Source organism: Sorex fumeus, unplaced genomic scaffold (genome assembly GCF_029834395.1).
Source record: "Sorex fumeus unplaced genomic scaffold, SorFum_2.1 ptg000051l, whole genome shotgun sequence".
In the NCBI taxonomy this organism is placed as follows: domain Eukaryota; kingdom Metazoa; phylum Chordata; class Mammalia; order Eulipotyphla; family Soricidae; genus Sorex; species Sorex fumeus.
In genome coordinates this window covers 14,134,979-14,157,170 of record NW_026606108.1, presented here as the reverse complement: position 1 = coordinate 14,157,170, position 22,192 = coordinate 14,134,979, and the positions used below count along the sequence as shown (strand labels likewise).

General features: G+C 42.3%; 1 protein-coding gene across 1 annotated transcript in view; it reads right to left on the bottom strand.

Annotated features, from left to right (window-relative positions):
• Positions 1-22,192, bottom strand: part of DPYSL3 (dihydropyrimidinase like 3) — a 66,352-nt gene that overhangs the window by 31,915 nt on the left and 12,245 nt on the right. Inside the window, exon 2 of the mRNA XM_056124421.1 lies at positions 4,991-5,079. Coding sequence (XP_055980396.1) covers positions 4,991-5,079 — 89 coding nt within the window. The remainder of the gene's footprint in view (positions 1-4,990; positions 5,080-22,192) is intronic.

Here is a 22,192-nt window from a genome sequence, read left to right as displayed (position 1 = left end):
GGTACATTCACGAAATAAAACAAAAGTGCAGAAGCCCTCCGGAAATCAACTGCTCTTGTGGGATCAGCATCTCAACAGAAGCTTCAAGTCTAAGGGATGACTCCTCCACGAGATACGCTGTCACTAAAGTAGTTTCAGTGCATACCAAAGAGAAGGAAACGGGGATTCAGGTGGGGAATAAGCTGATGAGCACCTCAGAGACTCAATACACAAGGCCAGAGGGACATACTTCTGGCGCAATGCACCTCACAGACCACGCAGTTTTGCTTAACTTATGTGCAATGCACACTTTGGGTTTGAAGAGTAACTGGTTCCATTTGTCCACTATGGATTACAGACTGACTTATGATTCATAAGCCTCAACATTATCATGAAGACTCTTCCACCTAAAGTATCATGTTAAGCGAAATGAGTCAGAAAGAGAGGGAGAGACATAGAAAGATTGCATTCATCTGGGGAACATAAAGTAATAGGAGACTAACACCCAGGAATGGCCGAGATTAGTACCAGGAATTTTACTCCATGGTTTAGAGGCCAGCCACACATGCTAGGGGAAAAGGGAGCTCAGATAGAGAAGGGAGCACCAAATAAAGGGTGTTGGGAGGATCCTCCCAGGATGGGAGAGGCATGCTGAAAGCAGACTATAGACCAAACATGATTGCCACTCAATGCCTCTCTTTCAAACCACAGGATCCAAAAGGAGAGAGACAGAATAAAAGGAAATGCCCTGCCACAGAGGCAGGGTGGGGTGGGGGATATGGGGGGTGGGAGGGATACTGGGACCCGTGGTGGTGGAAAATGAGCACTGGTGGAGGGATGGGTACTTGATCACTGTATAACTGAAACCCAAGCACAAAAAGTTGTAAGTCTACAACTGTACCTCATGGTGTTTCACTAATAAAAATTAAAAAAGAAAGACTCTCCCACCTAGGGGCTGCATGGGCTCTGGAGCCAGTAATATGAATTCTTCCCCCTTTGTTCATAGTCCACCAAAAAAGATACTCTCTCCGGGCAGTGAGAAATCCACCAAAAAAAACAAAAACAAAAAAACAAAACTCTGAGTTCTGGAACAAAAATAGAATAAAGTACTCCTGACATTTCTGAGTTTGATTTCACTATGTCCCCTCTGGGTCATACCAGAGTGGCACAATTCAAAACACTCTAGGAAAAAATGCAGCCACTGATGGTGACTCTGTTCTATTCTGGATATTAGGGTTCCATTTCTCATCTTCAGTGATTTTCCTTTGAGAGAAACAGTGAAATAAGGGCTTCAAGAGTTGCTTGCCTATATATGTATGTACATGCAGCTGTGCATGTGTGCATGTATGTGTATATGTGTTCATTTCACTCATTTGGCAACAAGTCTGACACAGAAGTGCCTCCCCTCTTTTCTCTACTAAAGCAGTCAAGGACACATTAATCCTTGAAGGCTCAGCTTCCATCTCCCCTGCTGAGTCAATCAGATCTTCTCTGGGAGAGTCTATTTAAGTTCAGAATCTTGGCTCTGTCAGTTAGAGCTCTACAACTAGGTCCAAGTTATTTAATTGGACCCATCAGGTCACAATTCCTTCATCTGCAACATAATTAAAAACTTCCTCTCTAGGGTTGCAGCATAGGTTAAAAAGTCCATGGAATACTTTTAGGCATATAAGAATTCAATATCTCAATGAGAATAGTTCAGAGCACTCTACTCCCATAAGGCCCTTGGAGTAGAGTCTCTTCTATTTTTACTAATTTAATGCTTGATGTTTTTTGGGTTTTCTTTGTTTTATTTTGTTGCTTTCTCAGGGGTTAATCCTGATTCTGCACTCAGGAATTACTCCTGGCAGTGCTTGGGGGACCATATGGGATGCTGGGGATCAATACTGGGTCGGCCGTGTACAAGGCCAACGCCCTATCTGCTGTACTATCTCTCTGGCCCCAATGCTTGATGTTATTGGTGTCCTCTGCATTTGTACAGATAGCTTATGCCCCTAAAGCACTGCCAATTCTGTTGGGATTGGGAAGAAACTGTGATAATTGGTCCCAGTCACACATACACCATTCACCATGAAATGTAAAGCAGCTGAGACATTCCCAGTGCAGAAGACAACTGGCATTGCACGCAGCAGGCACTCCAGAAAAATGTCACAGACAACCAACTCTAATAAATGAGAGTAACTTTTTCTGTTTGTATGCTCAGAGCTAAGAATGAGGTTAAACATGTACAATTTCAGCATGGGTGGAAGATCGGGTTTATTCAACTTTTTCCTCTACCACAAAAACACACATCGAAGTTTGAATTTCTTCCGTAATATCTTTGGCAAGTGACCTTCAAACCTATCCTAAAAGAGAAGGCAGAAAGCATTCAAATTTACCTTTGTCATGAAAGTCTAAATTCCCACATGAGGATGGATTCTGAGTTCATAGTAAGAATCTATTGCAAAAAATTCTGTGACCAATTGATGATGCCTGTTGTAAACTCTGAACAAAGTAAAAATATCACCTGCACACTTTTCTGCTTCATCTCCCCAAAATGAGGAAGCTTTAAATCCTTCGAATGAGGAAGTTGTTGCCTCCATTAAAAAGAGTCATACACAATTTTTAAATACTACTTAGTAGAAAAATGTAAACTCAATTATGGTTTAACATTGGAGAAACAAATTTATATTAATTGGTTGGTCCAATGTTTCTATTTCTCCTTTTAATATGAAAAGTGTTGAAACTAGGCTAGGCCATTGTCAGGATGCTGGCATTATTTGCATACATTCATTCACTCTCAGGTTCAGTGTATTGGATTAACACGTTATTAGCAAGCTAGTATCTCTGTTTCTCTCTTTCCTTGTCTTATAAAACATTCACAATACTTCTTCACAGTAATTATCACGATCACGATCCTCCCGTTGTTCGTCTATTTGCTCGAGTGGGCCCAGTAACATCTCCATCATGAGACTTGTTGTTACTGTGTTTGGCATATCGAGTACGTCACGGGTAGCTTGCCAGGCTCTGCCATGCGGGCGAGATACTCTCGGTAGCTTGCCGGGCTCTCCCAGAGGGTTGGAGGAATCGAACTCGGGTCAGCCATGTTGGCTGCGTGCAAGGCAAACGCCCTACAGCTGTGTTATCGCTCCAGCCTACACAGTAGCTCCAGACTACACAGTAATTATAGTCAAGGTTAAATGCGACATATAGGACATTGATCAAAAGCATATAGGACAGTGCTTCACACACACTTATACTCAATAAAATGTAACTCCTATACAAGTTTCTATGAGCTAAGCACAGAGAACATGAAGATAAGGAAGATGTGGTCCATGTTCTCAGGGGCCTTCACAGAATGAAAGTATGACTGACACAAGCACTTTGAAGGGGGAACTAGTGCAGATTTGCAGGTGGGTACAGGATATTCACCTACAGAAAGCTACACCTGACCCAAGTTTTCAAAGGTGAGTATGAGGTTTCCTATAACTAGAGTCTTGAATTAACCAATGAAGTTGAATAATATAAAAATAAAATTGAGCGAGGCCAGGGACAACTATTCATAGATTGGATATACCGGTTTTAGACAAAATCTTATCTGAGGAGGGGTGAACCTTACTTAAGTGATGAAAGGCGATCCTTGTGAGAAATAAAAAGCTTCTAGGGGCTGCAGAGATAGTAGGACACTTGCCTTGCATGTAGCCAAACTGGGTTTGATCTTCAGCACCCGATATTGTCTCCTGATCACAGGAGTTATCTCTGAGTTCAGAGCCCGGAGAAAGTTCTGAGCACTGCTGGGTTTAACTCCAAAAATATACAATATAAATATATCTTATATGCTATATAGATTTATATATGTAAAGTTTACATGGCTGTGCTTCTTATAATCATCCTATAATAAACTCTTTGAGGGGGCAGGGTGCTGGGTGGTATTTGACTATACTCAGGTCTTAATTCTGGCTCTACTCAGGGACCACTCCTAGTAGTGCTCAGTGCTCAGTAGACTATTTGTGGTAATAGGGATTTAACTCAAGTTGGCTATGTGCAAGTACCCTACCTGCTACACTACCGCTCTGGCCCTTGGCAAATCATTTGGTAATTTATCCCTAATGCATTCATTTGGAATTTTTGCCTAAAATGTATGTCCTTCTGTTCTGTTCACCTAAGTCAGGGTTCCATTTTAAAGCTCATGCCACCAAAAAGTCATTCTCTGGAGGAATTTGCTCTTTGAAGTCCTTCTAAATCACTATATTCATTTAAACCCCTTTAGCACTTAGTACACAAGCCTTCTATTTTTTAGGGGACTATCATAGCACATATTTTCCAGCAACTTTAAGGACAGAAGACACATCTGTCCATTCACCAAGTAGAGAGCACCTCTCCATGCAGAATGCACAAAGGAGCCCTCAGCATCCGTCATTGATTGAGATTTTCCACCATGTTCATGTCATCCAGGTCAAGTCAGTAAAGTCCCTACTTTGAAGGCACTGCATGCATCCAGGCTGAAAGCCGAAGACAAAGACGCTTGTTTTGTTGATGTGCTGATTTGATTTTTTCAGTTGTGTTTTGTTTGGGGGCCACATCCAGCAGTGCTGAGTGTTTACTCCTCAAGAGACCATATGTAAAGCCGTAGACTAAACATGGGCAGACCACGTGCAAGGGAAACATCCTATCTTCTGTACTACCTCTCTGGCCCTGAAGACACGGTTTTGTGTTTATTTATTTATGTATTTTCTTTTAGGGGGATGGGGGACCATGCTTGACAGTGCTCAGAGTTTACTTCTGGCTCAGGCATCACTCCTGGCTGGGGTCACAGGGGAAGCCATCTGGGGTACTGTGGGTGGAACCTGGGTTGGCTGTGTGAAGGGAAGTGCCCTACTCACTATATTATTGCTCCAGCCACCTGAAGATTCATTTTTAAGGAGAAATGAAACATAAAGAGACACTAGTCTAGAGATCAAAAAGAAGCATTCCTAAAGAGAATACAAAAGGATAAAGTGAAAGAAACTTCATACTTTACTAAGATACCTACTTTATCAAACCATCTTCCATATAAATATCAGCATAAAAAGACTGATCATCGTTGACAATTCTGCCTCCCTTGATAAGAAGACGATCACTCTGGAAAAGAAGAAGAACATGAGTCAGTTTCACAGCAAGGATTCAGAGTGTTAAAGATCCTATTCAGAACAAATTACTCAAGACATGCAACACTCGACGTACTCTACACGGAGTCAGGGTGCTTTTGCTAGGGAGCCAGTTTTCCTTGTTTGCTCCTTAATCAAAAATCCTTATTCTGAGTTTTACATCTTGCTTTGCAACTTACCAAAGACATTAGAATCAGAGCTACTGCAGAGAAACACTCTTTGCACTGTTTACTCAGCTTAAGCACTATACATTTAAAGTAAAATTACAATATATTGCAATGTCTAACACCTTTTTTGATATTATTGACACATGCAAAGTTGTATTATATATTGGAAAACTGCAAGAAGAAAAAACAGTTAAGAGTATTTAGCTCAAGGTGAAGATATGTAAAGCACTGTAGCATTGTCCTCCCACTGTTCATCAATTTGCATGAGCAGGTCCAGTAACGTCTCCATTGTGAGACTTGTTGTTACTGTGCTTGGCATATTGAATATGTCATGGGGAGCTTGCCAGGCTTTGCAAGAGATATGTAAAATTTATGCTTGCCTTATTATATTCTGAGGTGTATTACTTTAGTACCATAAAGTACTGAAAAAAAAAGAAAGAAAAGAAAAACAGAGCCAGGACTAAGCCCAAAGCAAAGCTGGGTGTGCCCTGAAAAAATTTAAAATAATGAAAATTTCATTATGAGAAAAAAAATTTTCTTATGAGAAAATTATTTCGTTATTTTATTTTATTTTTATATGTGTAGTGCCAGGGATCAAACCCTAGGTCTAACATGCAAGGCTCTATTGCTGAACAATATTCCTGACCCTAGAGAAAAGTCTTTAAAATTGCAACTAAATGAAATTCAGATAACAGATTTGACTGAAATCGAACAGACACTCCAAGATTATTTAAAAAGCATAAAAATATATTTTATATTCCAGGAAAGAAAATCATTGATGTGTTTAGAGATCATAGATTTCATTCGATAAATGGCACTTCAACTACAGCATAAGGTGTGGATATAGCTTTGTTGGATTCAAGGGGGAGAAGAGAATTCTAAGGAGCCTGGTCGAATGAAGTTACAGCATGAATATGGAATGGTAGACTGGTATGGTAGGTTTTGTTAATAATTCAACACACGGGGCTGGAGCAACAGAACAGCGGGTATAAGGCATTTGCCTTGCACGAGGCCGACCCGGGTTCGATTCCCAGCATCCCATATAGTCCCCCGAGCACCGTCAGGAGTAATTCCTGAGTGCATGAGCTAGGAGTGACCCCTGTGCATTTCTGGGTGTGACCCAAAACATAAAAATTAAAAAAAGTTCAACATACAGAATTTATCTCCATCTGTCTACCCATTTATCTATCCATGCATGCACTCATATGTTCATCTGTTCATTCACTGATCCTTCTGCTCATCTATACAACCATGTACCCACTTGTCTATCTACTCATTCAGCCACCCGCCTACCCACACATACAACAGTCATCCACTCATTCAGCAAATAATTACTTAACATTTATTTATTAAGAAGCTGGGGAAGGTATAGCAATAAAAGTGTTGCACCAGGCCATTGCTTTTTAAAACTTAGAGTAAGAATCTGTCAAGTAGAAAACCAGTCAAGTCAACAAGACAAATAAAACAACATACAATTGCATGAAGCATTGCAGAATTTGGGGAGAAATTGGGGTGGGGGAGGGCTGAAATAGCTTTTTCAAGGAAGGTCGATTTAAATGGGGCTGAGAGCAGAGAACTCTTTCAGGTAGAGGTAACAATGTGTGCAACCCCCCTGATAAGTTTAATTTCTGGTTCTTTGAAAACCTGAAAAAGATCTATGGGAAGGGAGCTGAGCTCTGAAGAGATATGAGATAAGGTAAGGAAGGCAGACACTGACTTTGAAAGAGCCACAAGCTCTATGAGAAAGAAGGCCAATACACAGACTGACTTAGAAACACAAGCTTTTGAACAGGGACAGAAAATGAGAATTGAAGCTCCAGATGGCATACAAGAAATTGCCACTTAATTTTCTCCTGCTCCCAAGGTGTTACATGAGAATAAGAAATTTCATCATGCTGTATTGTCAAGGGAGAATATTTTTCAAAAATACATATATAACCAGGCTTTTGGGGAAAAGCCTACCCAAGTGACAAGAAAGATGACCTAAAGTCAAATAAAACTCCCACTACACAATTTACAATCTGAGCTGGCCTATGTCACGATACCCACCCCATTCTCATCATGCATACATCAAGAGATCAGTGGCTTTTCACATGTCAAACTTTCTGGACATTGAGCCTTTGCAGACATGTTCTGTCTACCTTCTCCTGTCCATTTGGCTCCCAACAACCAGTCCCTCCTTTGTCAAGTCTCCAGCCAAGGAATATTTTTTTAAAGCATGAATCCTGGCTTTCCAATAATTCCACCTAATCTTGCTGCAGTTTACTTCAAACAACTACACTGACGTATAATAGCGGTTTTGTTGTTCATTTGTCTCTTGATAGACCAAAGACAACTTTTGTTTTAGCACTTGAGGTCTTTTGATCATTTGATCTAAGTTCCTAGAGAGCTGTTTAACATTGATAAGATGAATGTGAGGTGAGAGCTGCATACTGTCAGTGTAATGAAAAGGTCATCAGTGTCAGAAAGTGAAGTGGCCACAAAACAGGTTTTTAAGAAAAAATTAGTCTCTATGGAAAGTGGCTATATTTTACCAAAATTGCAACTTTATAGGAGACGCTGCTAGGATTTTGCTTCCAAGCTAAAGTGTACATTAGGAAAATCAAGATCCCAAGCTCTGCTCTGAAACACCAAATCTGAGGTTTGTAAGCCCCACGAGGGCTCTCACACATAGCCTTCAGCCAATCCAGCACCAGGTCACAGAACAGCATCAGAAAGCACTGTCCCGGCCTTTTGTGTGTGTCAAGGACTGAGGGGGAACGAGCATCTTGAGTAAGAGCTTCATAATAATAATCTTGGTCATTTAAGAGTTTCCTCTCAGAGCTCATTGCTCTTTTGATGCTCTTTATCTTTCCAACAAGAGTTGCAGTAATCTAGTTTTTGGAAAGTGGCCAGTCACTGCCCAAAGCCAGACCAGATATGAAATAGGATCATCCTTCATCTAGGGATATCTCAGCCTAGAGCCATGCACTCCTAGGGTGATCATCACTCCCTTCACATGTCAGCAAAGGGACAAATGCTATTTCTGGCCCTTAGGATGCCAGAGAATGGTGAGCTGATTCAAGTGAAATTAACGCCATGGAGATACATCTGTGGAAATTCTTCAAGTGATAATTAAACTGTGTCTGGCTCAATCATCAGCAATCTAAATTGACAGAGCACAATCAGGAATCTAAATTGTTCGAGGCTGATCTAGATCTATCAGAGAAGGGAGTAATAAGACCCCGTGTCCAGAGTTCAATATAAATCAACTTGAAAGAAGTAATTAGTTTTTAAAAAAATAGGAAGAAAAACAAGAAGGGAGTAAGGAGTAAGTAATATCATTAATATTATTTTTTTAAAATCATATAGAACAGCAGTATGAAAGTCTCAACTCCCAAAATACTGCTTCTGGGATCCTCAGTTAATCCCCCTGATCTTTATTAAAGTGAATAATAAGCCACTTTATTATATCTATTTCCATTTGTGTCGGATCCACTATCAAGGGCAGCCTAGTGAACTGTTTTCAGGCCCAGAAGAATCTGAAAGACAGTGTTGGAACTTGGCAGTGAAGAAGACAGTCATTCATCATGTCCAGGCTAGAAACAAATGGGTGGCTATAAAATGGGTGGCTATAAAATGGGTGGCTATGCTTTGGGGAAAAATTCAGGGAGCAGAACACACTAGAGTAAAATATCAACTAGATGAACTGTCTTAAACATAATGACAAGAGGTCCTTTCTGATAAAGCTCTTCTCTCTGATACTAAATCTGACTCTTCCAGCCCTAAAACTGTAGACCAACTCTCTGCAGTAGGTAACTTTAGGAGTCCAGTAACTTCTAAGCCAATTTATAAAATCAGGGCATTAACCCTGCCCCTCATGGCCCACATGTGTTAGTGCAACTAAATGAGAACCTAGAATAGTGCAGGTCCTTGGGCCAGAGTGATAGCATAGCAGGTAGGGCGTTTGCCTTGCATGTGGCCACCCTGGGTTTGATTCCTCCGCCTCCCCCGGAGAGCCCAGCAGCTACCGAGAGTATTCCGCCCACACGGCAAAACCTGGCAAGCTACCCATGACATATGCCAAAAACAGTAAAAACAAGCTTCACAATGGAGATGTTACTGGTGCTCGCTTGGGCAAATTGATGAACAACCGGAGGACAGTGACAGTGACAGTGCAGGTCCTTGAAATCTGTTCAAGTCCAAACTACAACAATATAAATCAACTTGAAAGAATTAGTTTTAAAAAATAGGAAGAAAAACAAGGGAGGGAGTAAGGAGAGAGAGAGACAGAGAGAGACAGAGAGAGATAGAGAGAGACAGAGACACAAAGAAGAGAGGGAGAGGGAGAGGGAGAGGGAGAGAGAGAGAGAGAGAGAGAGAGAGAGAGAGAGAGAGAGAAATCTGATACAACAACAAAAAAATGCTAAAATTGCCTGAGACTGAAACTAGGGAATCTTGAAATCAAGCCCACTGGAGATGCTAACTCTCATTTCTGTTTTTCTTTTCTAATCTTCAACTTCCATTCCATCCCAGGGACGTCAAGTTGTATGTTTTTTGGTTTTTGTTTTTTTGCTTTTGGGGTCACATCCGACGATGCACAGGAGTTACTCCTGGCTTTGCACTCAGGAATTACTCCTGGCAGTGCTTGGGGGAGGGGGCCATATGGGATGCTGGGAATCAAACTCGGGTTGGCCACGTGTAAGGCAAATGCCCTACCCACTGCACTACTGCTCCAGTCCCCAGGGACACCAAGTTTGACCTCACATTTCCGCCCCACAAAGTCAGCCCAAGACCAGCACTTAAGACCCTTTTTCTCCATACTCTATATACTCCGGCAGCTCAGAATAAGAATGTTCCTCTCTAGCAGAGAAAATGAATAGAAATGGAGAACAAATATTCCAAAATCAAACATTATTGCCTGGGTTCAATGATAAAACACAGATATTCTGCCCTCAGCTAGGGACTCAAAGGTCTTTTCAAGTCCAGATGAAGACACAGGTGGTGATTTCAAATAAATTCCCAACAGGGTAATTAGACAACTCCCTAAACACATACACACACACACACACACACACACACACACACACACACACTCTCACTCATAGGAATATCCAAGAATAGCTAGACTACATGAATGAAATGAAGCTGCTTTTCTCCCCACAGATCAGTATTGTCTAAAGAAAAGAGAAAAAGCAGCATGCTTTCTCTAAGGGAGCGCGGTCACTCCACGTGGTCTCCAGAAAAGGCAGTGAATGTGGCCGGACTTCGCTATCAAACAGGCAGCCGTGATGACAGGCATCTGGACTCACACCACGACTCTTCTTCGCTGAGCTTTACTTACCTCCTCTGTGAAATGGGGGCAGTGATACCTTTCTCTCGGTACTCACCCCTTGGCAGGGTTACCATAGGACTGGACTCTACCTAGCACAGTTCAAATGACCTATACATGTGAGTGACTCATGTCACAACTGTGATTCCTTATAAGTGTGTGTGGCCTCTGTGAAACTCTTCTCACAAACCCTCAGGAAGAGCAGAACTAGCACTTTGTTCACCAAAACTGAAAAGACCTTGCTGTAAAGGGAATTCCAGAGACAGCAGTCAATCCGCAGCAACTGCTCTGGGTCCTGCCCCAGCAGCCTGAAGCAGCCAAGGCGTCCCCTTTGAACCCACCCCCACAGGCCACATTCCCATGGCCCCTTTTCGGGTACTTCTTTCTCTGAGGAGATAAAAATCTACAGGCCCTCTCCCAGCTGGAGGGAGAGTGGGTGGTGAGGTCTAAAGCCTACCCTGGGCCCACTCTCCCTCCCCACTGCTCGGATCTGTTCCTAGGACCCTCCGAGACAAATATGCTATTGAGACTGAGAAAAAGGAAAGGCTGGGGAGAAAAAAAAAGTCCTTTGCAGTTTCTTGGATGAGTCTTTGTTACATGTTAGAACTGGGCAGACTTTGTCAGGATGGGCTATTCCAAAACTCGAAACATCTCCTCATGAAGGTCTCCAAAACATTCTTCCTTCCTCTCATCATTCAAACATGCTAGTGACCTTCAAACAGTGCTGCATGGATGCCAACCTGAAACACTCCCTTCAGAGCACCAAGCTCTAAGCAGAATTCCTCACAAATGGGAAACAGTTTTCCATCTCTTCAGTATGCTTGGCTTGGCCCAGAAGGGTCAGAATGCCAGAGCAGAGCAATGGGACAGGAAGCATTTGCCACAGGCGGTGTTTATGGAGGTGGGTGGCTGTCCAGTCTTCTGAGCCAGAAGAGCAAAGTCAGTTCCATGCATTTCCACCTCCCCAACCTGCCTTTCACCATTTAAGGATACAGATGGGTTATACAGGGATGCAGCCTGCCCCCAATTAGAGGGCAATGTGTGTGTCTCTTTCTTTCCAGCCTCTGAACAAGGGCCTCTCCATCTTCACAGTTTTAGGCAGAAATAAGCCCCTGTGGATAAACAGACCAGCCCTAAGAAGGAAAGGTCAGGAGCAGTTACCAGGAGGTTCTACGGCAGGAATGTTACCTTCTTAAGAAGAGAAGGCCATGGGGCTAGAGCAATAGCACAATGGGTAGGGCTTTTACCTTGCATGCGGCTGACCCAGGTTCAATTCCCAGCATCCCATATGATCCCCACCCCGAGCACCACCAGGAGTAATTCCTGAGTGCAGAGACAGGAGTAATTCCTGTGCATCGCTGGGTGCGACCCAAAAAGAAAAAAAAAGATAAGGCCAGGTGGCATCTGGGAAAGACAAACTCTAGTCACATAGGGGACATCTCAAGATACTGGACATTTCCTGCTATCAATGCTACTGCATTCACTTAGTATCATCTTTAAATAGCTGCATTTTAAAAGTAAATATGGTCTGACTTGCATAAATTCTAGAGCAATACCATTAACCAAAAATAGACAGCCAACCCAGGAATGAGTGGATGCAGTAGAAACCCCGTGAAAATTTGGCTCTGTGCCCTGCTTTCAGAAGGGCTGTGAAGGGTGAACTCAGACCTGAGGTCTTAATTTTAAAAAAGGAAGATTAGCAGATGTTGAAAGGCAGCTCAAGAGAGCATCATGCTGGGACTTTCTCCTTGATCTCTGCAGGTGATTTAAAAAAAAAATTAAAAGGAAAGGACATAATTTCTCACTGTGCGGTTCAACTGTCATTGAATGTCCTTGTCCAGGATCATCTAAATTGATGCCATGCAGCAAAAGGACAATCATCCCACACTTCACACACAAATTAAACAGGATCTGCACAGGTCAGTGTGTATCCACATGGACCTGTCACAGGCAAAAGCAGGGCCTGAGGACCCAGAGAGTGAAGAAATTGCTGGCGATCCTAAAGGATGATCAACTAACTGGAGCAGCGAAGGCTGGGGAGGAGAGCAGGGTACAATGGGTCTAGGGGAGGAACAAAGATGCCCTAGCAAGCAAGCCAGACCCGGTACAAGGAAAAAAAGAAGGCACATCATTAGCAGTGATTTTAGGGATGAAACAGGGACAGGTTACTGCCATGTGCTATAGAGGAGATTTTTACATACGTAAGCAGACTAGGAAACTGGAAATCCAGCTTTTTTCAGATACCAGCCTATGTCCCTTTAGCCCCAAAAGTTTCCATGGAAGCCAAATGCTTACTTCATCAGAAGGGGGTGCCTTGAGCTTTCAACTCAGGCCTTGATTCTAGTGAAAAGGGGGTTTTAATCCTTCATTCTTGAAACATACTCTTGTGTGACGACTGACTGGGAAGTTCTATGCTAGGTGTATGGGGAAGCAAAGGTGAAACAGTAGGGAAAAAATAAGCCATGGCCACAAATAATAATGGGAAGTATAAGGGAAAAGGGTGGAATCATAGAGAAAGGGGCTACTAGTGATTCAGGGAAGGTGGAGAGGAGGGTAAAAGGTATATAGTGGCCATATTTTAATGGTGCATCATGGCATGCTGTAGTTGTTCAAACCCATAAATCAGTACAATAAAGAGTGACCCTTGGTGTAAAATTATAAAATTAGTAACATACCAATTGATTCATTGAGTTATATGCCAATTCTATAGGTAAATAATAGGGAATGCTTTTGAATGGGGGAGCGATGGGATGTACATGAAAACTGTATACTTTCTGCTCAGTTTCTCTGCAAATCTAAAACTGCCCTAAAAAGGACAGTTGAAAGAGAGAAGGGACATGGAGGGTAGGAATCAATGAAAGGTCCACAGAAGTCTTGTCAAGGTGGGCTCTGGGAAATAGCTGACTTGGACATGCAGTGTGTTGACACGTACATCACAGGGAGCAATAATTCAAAATTAACATTGACTGAAGACTTCTTAAGTGGCAAAAACTCCTAGGAGACTTTTACACATTGTGATCAATTAATCACAAAAAAATAAAATAATATGAAATGATAGAATAGCACTACCCTAATTGAATCGATGAAGAAAAGGAAGTTTAGGAAGTTTAACTTGTGGTCTGATATCATGCAATTAGACACTGGGAAAACCAGCACATCAATACAAGTCAGTGGGTGACTATGAAATTGGTTGGGAACTCTGAATTACAGGATCCCAGAGAGAAAGGCGACAATGGCTGCCTGGAAGCTGGGCCTTTGCTCTGTAGATGCTGGAGACTTTGGACAGATTCTGAGAAAATCAGTGAAATGCTGAGTTAAACATGCAAACAAAATGCAAGCAAACAGAATGGCCACAATAGAGAGCAAGAATGGAAGATGGTGTCAGCAACTGGCAGAAAGCATAAGCAAACGCTAAACTTTTACACACACATATCACTTGGGGGGCCAGAAAACAGGCAGAAAACTAAACTGGATTACAAAGGAGATGTATCTTCTATCTTTTTTTCTTTTTGGTTCACACCTGGTGATGCACAGGGGTTACTCCTGGCTCATGCACTCAGGAATTACTCCTGGCAGTGCTCAGGGGACCATATGGGATGCTGGGGATAGAATCTGGGTCAGCCACATGCAAGACAAATGCCCTACCCGCTATCCGATAGCTCCAGTCCCAGGAGATTTATCTCCTAAAGTGTGAGAAAGGTTGAAGGCAAGCAAAGGGCTGTGGAGTTTGGGGGTATGACCAACAGCAGGCAGCCCTCAAGGAATCCAGGCCAGAGGGGAGGGAGGTGGGGAGAGAGAAAAATAAAAGAAAGAGAGAGGAGAAGAGAAAGAGAAGAGAGAAAGGAGAGGGAGGGAGAGAGATAATGAGGGAAGGGAAAGGAAGGGAAAGGAGGGGAGGGGAGGGGTGGGGAGGGGAGGGGGAAAGAGAAGAGAGAGGATGAGGAAGAGGGAGAGGGAGAGAGATAGGGATAAAGAGGGAGAGAGAGGAGAGAGAGAGAGAGAGAGAGAGAGAGAGAGAGAGAGAGAGAGAGAGAGAGAGAGAGGTCCCAAAGCTGCAGAGGTAGCTGTGTGAAGAGAGCAGAGTGGCAGAGTTGTGACCTTCATGTGGAGGTACACAGTCACTCCACAGTGCCTGGTAGAAGGAAGCAGGGGTAAGCAACCCTGACTTCATTGTTCATCCTTCCTCCAATTTCCTAGCAGAGTCACAGGAACTGAATCCAACCAGGAGCCCCAGGGCAAAGATGTTCTGGATGAAGACCAGACAATCAGAACTCAGCAGGGTAAAATAAGCTGGCGCCAAGGTCTGGAGAGACAAACAGAAGCCATCCAACCCACACCCTGAATACTCAATGATGAGACACAAGTTAACAAACTATGACACCGTCACGCTACAAATTATTATACAGTTATTCTCTAAACAGAAAATCTATGTTTGTATGGAAGAAATGTTCAAAATAAGCACATTGCAAGATAATGTGTATTATCGAATTTTATTCCACAAAAGCAAACAAACAATACCACATGTAAATATGTTTATAATGTTTTGTGAATGCAGGAGAAGGGTCTGGAAGTGTGTGAACCAAATTATTAACGTTGAATACAGAAGGAGGAAGCGATGAAAGGCCAAGGAATATGGGAAACTTTGTAGTTTTTTGTTTTCTCTTTCTTTTCACTAAATTGGCTACTTTGTAGAATGCATGTGACATTTCTTTTAAAAAGGAATTTAAAGAAAGAAAATTATGAGAAGGAGAAAGAATATGGTACTGGCTATGGTCCAGTGGGAGAATAATATGAATTGAAAAATGGATTGTGTGTTTCTGGAGAGAGCTGGAATCAACTTAGTAACCAAAGGGGAATGGAAAGCGATGTGTGAAGAGTCCTAGAGTTTCAAAGCAGAGCAGCCAAGAAAGATGCATTAATCAAAACAGAGAGCAGAGAGGAGAGTAAGGAAGCAAAGGCACCGATTGAATAGTAGTAGTTGTGGAGAACTGCTCAACCAACAGACAGGAAGTAAAATAGGCTTTGAAATGGGAGAATGGTCTGGTGCCAACGGTTGGATTTTACTCAATCCATGATAAAAATGGCTATGCAAACTGAAAAAAAGTGACAAAGGAAAGTATAACAACCACCAGAATGGCAGTCAGGAGTCCTGGATCCTGGCCATGACTCAGTGACCCCAACCAAGGCACTTGGCTTGCAGGGTTGCTATGTCAACACGTAGTCCCCCTTTCCCTCTGGTTCTCTTCATTGATCATTTCTGACGAGCAGTTGGCTCTCACTGGAATTTTAGAATGACAGGGAAGCCTAACAAGTCCCCACCCGACTGCTTTTCAAAAATAAAACACTTTTTCAGTAAGTCTGAAGGCTGGCCAGAAGCAATCCCAGGGGATGAATGAGAGCTTAGGCCTTGGAAAGTGTGAGTGGCACCTTCAAATGACAGGCAATTGCTCCCCAGCTATTTATGCAGGCCTCAGGGGTCCTTTTCTAAGCCTGACCTTATACTTTGAAAATTGGCAGGAGCTGCCTGGGGATTGTGGTGATAGCACACAACCACTGGCTTATGCAACTTCTGCAAACTGTCATTGGTGGATGTGTTTAAGAGGAGAGACAGTGTGAGGTTCAAGCTCATACCACATCACCCCAGAAAGGGTCCTGGGAGAGAGAAAGTGGGAGAAAAGCAGTTTCAAAGACCAGAGAAGGCCATGAATTTGCTCTGTCACATGGAGTGCAGACCTCAGAGACTGTGTCTGTAGCAGAATGCAGAGAAGGACCTCCACAATCTCTTCTGGGTCAAAGAACCCAAGTTGGGAATCAGAACTGAGCAGCCTGGTGAAATGAAAATAAAGAAATAGAGATGAAAACTCTGGAGTCAGAGTTTTGGGTGTAACTGGAGGAAAAACGAAATCTGTCACAAAAGTACTGAGGTGAGGATTAAGCTCAGACACATAGGAGGAACTCAATGAACGAAGGATTTTTAAAAATTTGACCTAAATAGAACAAGTTACATCTGAAGGCCTACCTTCCACCCACCTCTAGTCTCAGAAAGAAGTTGACCTCTCATTTTTTTTAATTTGCATATATATACACATGCCTCAACAAAGTTCCTAAATGAACCCAAACATACTACCCAAAGAGGAGAAATGGGATGGAGGAATTCACTCTCTTTGCCCGCCCCTTCTTGACACAAAGAGTCAACAAAGCAATGACAGACACTTGGTTGCAGCCTCCTGTCTGCCTGGACGCCTGCATCTCTTCATCCAAGATAGCTGGTTATTAAAGCTCTCGCTATTTTTGACTCCAAGGCCCCAAACTTGTCTACAGAGAAAACGGCACATGCTCTGAGATCAAGGGCATCTCGGGGTCAGACAAACTCTGAAGGGAAAGAATCCTTGAGATAGGAACAAGTGAGGGAGTCCTTGAAATGATCAGAGTTCAAAACTGAGACCAGTGGGCAGTTAATCCAATAGTCAAAAGCCTCTTCTCCTCAGCAGTGATCTAAGGTTTTACAAACAGGCACCATCCAAAAAGGTATTCAAGATTGATTTCAGTTTGCAAACACCAGGCTGACATTCCAGATATCCTTCCCTGTGCCTCGGGCCTCACCATATTTATGACAATATTCTCCTCTATTTCCAAGGATCGCTATCTGACAGTTACAATACTTACAATAGTCTGGTTTTTTTCCCCCTCAAGGATCTTTTACTATAAATGTTTCAAAAGGGGTTGTGATTACTGAAGTTGATAGCTGCAGATGCAAGTTGTACATTTGACATGCCCGGAAAACTCAGGCTCTCCCCCAAACCACAGAGAAGTCGCAAGGTAATGTTTTGGTGTTGTTACGATTACCCCATGTCTCTCCATCTTTCATTCATAGTCTCATTCAATCAAGGTTAGCCTTGGTGACATCGTGTGGCTGACAAAGGCATGATCCTATCTCTCTGAAAACCCTGTTTTCTAGACACCCGTCTTTGCAAACCACTGAACCAGGGGACAGCAGATTGGTATAAAGCGACTTTCCATTCACTAGTTCATTCATCTCTTCACTGCATGTTTGTAAAGCCCTCCTGTTCACTGTTCTAGGGATACAGCCTGAAACAAAATAGATTCCCCTGCCAGTTTACGGCTATGGTTGAAAAGTTAAAGAACAAGAAAACTCCCAGTAGTGTAATTTTTGACAGAGACAAGGGAATTTTCAAAGAGCATAAGGGGTTGGGGTAGTCTTAGAAGAGAAACTGAGACAGCTTCTGATTAGGTTTATAGGCAAGCATCCCAAGAGCTAAACAAAGCTCTGAATGAGCTGAGTGAGAAAGTGAAAACCTGCTTTTAGAAAGTCTTCCCCACTAGGAGGGTTGGCATGGACAGAGGTTCTGAGCTGGAGATAAAGCCTCTAGTCCAGAGCAAGCAGAGGAGAGGATGGGTGAAACTAATTGCAAGAGTGGCAGTGGTGGGTCCAGACAGCTAGACCAGGCCATGTGGAACCACTGAAGCCAAGATCAAGTTTGAGACCTGGCATTAGATATGGTCCCTCCCTGAAGTGATTCCTGAAGACAGTAATAAGCATGGAATATACCAAGTGTGGCCCCCAACCGTCTCCCCCACCCTCACCCCCCTGCAAAATGAGGTTCTTAAGGCACAGTTGAAGCTGTGTGTTAGGTGGTGCTGAAAGACACTAAATTTATAAAGCTAGTGTCCAGCTAAACTGAACCAAGCAATCCCAGTATCCCTTTTATCCCTCATATTTGGAAGGGTGGGAACACATCTGGCAGTGCTCATGAGCTTGGATGGTTCAAAGACGATGCAATGCTGGGACTGGACCTAGACCTTCCTAGGTACATAAATCATGTGCTCTACTTCTTTGAGCCAGCTCCCTGATTCCCCACCTACCTGTGAACTTCACTGTGTCTCCTGACCAATGAAGTTCAGTTCAATTCAATTTAAATTTTTAAGCATCTATAGACCATAAAACCATAAAGGCATATGTAAGAGAAGTATCTCCATTAAAAATTTAAAGGCTACTATATTTCAATATGTCCTGTAATCTGACACTGGACTTACCAGTAACTCAATTTGATTTACTGGCTTTTTTAATTCCTTTTTTTTTTTTGGTTAACAGTAATTATATCAGGTCTTGCTAAAATACATTCTTGTAATACTCTGGCAAAGACAGTTTCCAAATCTGTTCCCATTACAGAAGCAATGAGCATGGTTTTCTATGTCAGCAAATAGACCCAGTGCGGGAAATTAATTCTTCTCAGTTGGGTCAAATTGCTGCAGAGCCTGGGGTTCACCACTACATTCATTCTTTAATACGAGTCAGCTATTCACTTTGCATTACTAAGATGTAAGATGCTGGGAAGACTTGATTGTGGAACTCAAATACCTTGATCATCTAAAAATGTTCCTTGATCTTATTTCCAATTTTTATATTTTTATTTTTTATTAAAGGACTATTGATTTTCAAAGTTATTGAGAGTTCAGTTTTAGGCGTATAATATTTCAACACCAACCCCACTGCCAATGTCAACTTCTCTCCACCCATTTCCCCAGATTCCCTCCTCACCCCCCATCCCAAATTTAACAGACACATTACAACATTTCAGGGGTTGCAGCTTAGGTCTCATGGTTTCAGTGTTGCTGAGCCTGTGTTTCAGATTTATGACTAACCCCTCTCACCCACATCACTGGTATAACTGCAGCCCCAATCCCTGTTCATCCATTACTTCTCATTCCCTTCCTCCCCACTTCATTTCTTTCCTTCTTCATCCTTCTCTCTAAACACTGGGGTCAAGGTAATCATGGCCTCCCCTTTTGCTACAGTACATATTTGTATTATTATATTTTAACATATTTCTGATATTTCTGGTGAGAGGCTCCCATTGTGCTGGAGGAGCCGGTGATGTGAGGCTGCCAGGCTCAGCAGTGACACTCACAACCAACAGGGCTATGGTGCTTGGAGATGCTGAGCACTGTTGAGGAAGAAACTTGACCTCTGCACAGAAGCCTAACTCCAGTCCTTTGAGCTTTTTTATCCCAGCCCAAACCTGATTTCTATTTTTAATCCTAAAATCTGGAGTCAAATATTCCCTGTTCAGTCCCTGACTTGGATTAAGTGGACTCCAAGTCATTGGGACTTTGAAGTACATTATGTTTTCTTCTTAACATTAAACATCCAGATAGGATCAGTTCCTAAACTCTAGATTAACTTCCTTATTAAGAAGTAGCAATGTGGGGCTGGAGCTATAGTACGGCAGGTTGGATATTTGCCTTGTACGTGGCCAACCCAGGTTCAATTCCCAGCATCCCATATGGTCCCCCGAGCATCACCAGGAGTAATTCCTGAGTGCAAAGCCAGGAGTAACCCCTGTGCATCGACGGGTGTGACCCAAAAAGCCAAAAAAAAAAAAGTAGCAGCAATGTAAGAGTCTTAAAGTCAGATAAGGAGGGCCTTTGACTTAGGAATTTTAGGGTGGTACATTTTAGCTAGTGGTAGATCAATTAATTCAACTCAGTGAATAAAAAACTGTGCAGTGGTAGATCAATTAATTCAATAAGCCTCATTTTCCTCAACTGTAAAATGGGGCTAATAAGAACTATAATCTAGGCACGTAATAAGGAGGTCACAGATAAAATGATGATGAAAACTCAGTGCAAATAGACTTTGGCATCATTGGATTTTTTTTTTAATTAAATCACCATGAGCTACAGTTACAAAGCTTTCACTTTGAGTTTCAGTCATACAGTGATTGAACACCCATCCCTCCACCAGTGCACATTCTCCACCACCAATGTCCCCAGTATCTGCACCCCCATCCCAGACCTCCCCCTGCCTCTATGGCAAACAATTTACCCCATACTCTCTCTCTACTTTTGGGCATTATGGTTTGCAATATAGATACTGAGAAGCTATCATGTTTGGTCCTTTATTTTCAGCACATATCTCCCATCCCGAACAATCCCTCCAACCAACATTGACTTAGTGATTCCTTCTCTATTCCAGCTGCCTTCTCCCCCAGCTCATGAGGCAGGCTTCCAACTATGGAATAATATTCCTGACCCTTGTGTCTACTGTCTTGGGTGTCAATCTCATATTATGTTATTTTATATTCCACATATGAGTGCACTCATTCTATCTCTGTTCCTCTCTTTCTAAGTCACTTAGAATGATACTCCATATCACTGGATTTTTTAATATCTTAAGTTCTTTATAATATCCATCCTGATCAGTTTTCCAGGTCTACCCAAATAAACTTATTCAGCTGGGTGTCTTAACCAAACAGAAACTCACTGTGCCACAAGGACAGAGGCTGACAGCCCAGGATGCAGGTGTCAGCAGGGCTGAGGGCCCGCTTTGTCTTCACATTGAACTCATTTTGTGCATCTGTCTCTTCTGTCTCCTTTTACATGCCATCCACTGGATCAGGATCACCCTAACGACCTCCTGTAACCTAATTACCTTTTGAAAGACCCATCTCCAAACATGGTCACTCTCTGAAGTGACTGCATATTAATTAAGACTTTGACTTAGGAATTTTAGGGTGGTACATTTTAGCCCAAACACCCCTCTCAAAAAAAAAAATCTGTGTGAAAAGCAATGAATGAGAGCAAGAGAATTGAGTCCCATGCCTTTTTTGTTTTTAAAGCTTACTTTGCTGTGTGACTTTTGGCAATTTATTTTCCGTCTTTGGTCCAGATTTTCTTAGTCGCTAAATTGAAAGGATTGTAGCAACAAATTTCTAATTGTTCTTCCTGCCCTTCACCAAGGGAAACTATGTTTCCTTCTTATTTTTACAGCAAAAAAAGAGAAAAGGAGAGGAGGTGGGGTCCAGAAGAGCATATAGAATGAACTACCTGCAATTTAAAAATAAAAAAAAGAACAGAACAAAGCAAAAACAAATCTTTGGGGGTGGAGCTGGGGAATGGGTGGGGAGAAGCTAGGACTTAATCTCAGGAAGTCAAGAATTGCAGTAAAACCTTCCAAATTGTTTCAAGTCCTTCCTTTCAGTAAAGCCATAATTTAAACCAATTCTGTTGCACAAAGCAGAAAACCCACTCAGAATTTATCAATATCTCTAAACAAAGTAATCTCACCAAGATTTAGGGCATAGATTGTCTGTTAGAGCGGGTATGATATTTGAAAGGCCTCCTTGAAAGGATTAAGGGGTGGAGAAGCCTTTAAAACAAACACACACATACCCAGAAAATGTGAAATTAAAACCAGCTTACAGGTTAAGCCAGTGAGAAGGGGAAAGAATTGCACAAATTTCCTCTCCAGATGTGTAGCTCCAGGACCCAAGACACCATACCTATGAATGTCAACACACTCCACAGGACAGGACAAGGAGGCAAAAAGAGGCACCTCGAGAAAGCCAATTGTTTATTATAGAGCAGAAGGAATGATGGGAAAGCAGAGATTTCCCTGGAAAAGAGCACAACAGAAGAACCCCCCAAGAACAAGGCTAATACGCATATATGTAATATTATGCAATAGAAGAATATTTAAAACATGAAAAGAGGCCACAGTGGAATGACAAGTAGGACATAAGACAGCATAAACAATATGTGGCATCATGTTAATAAATAATAAATACACATATGTATGTTTATATATG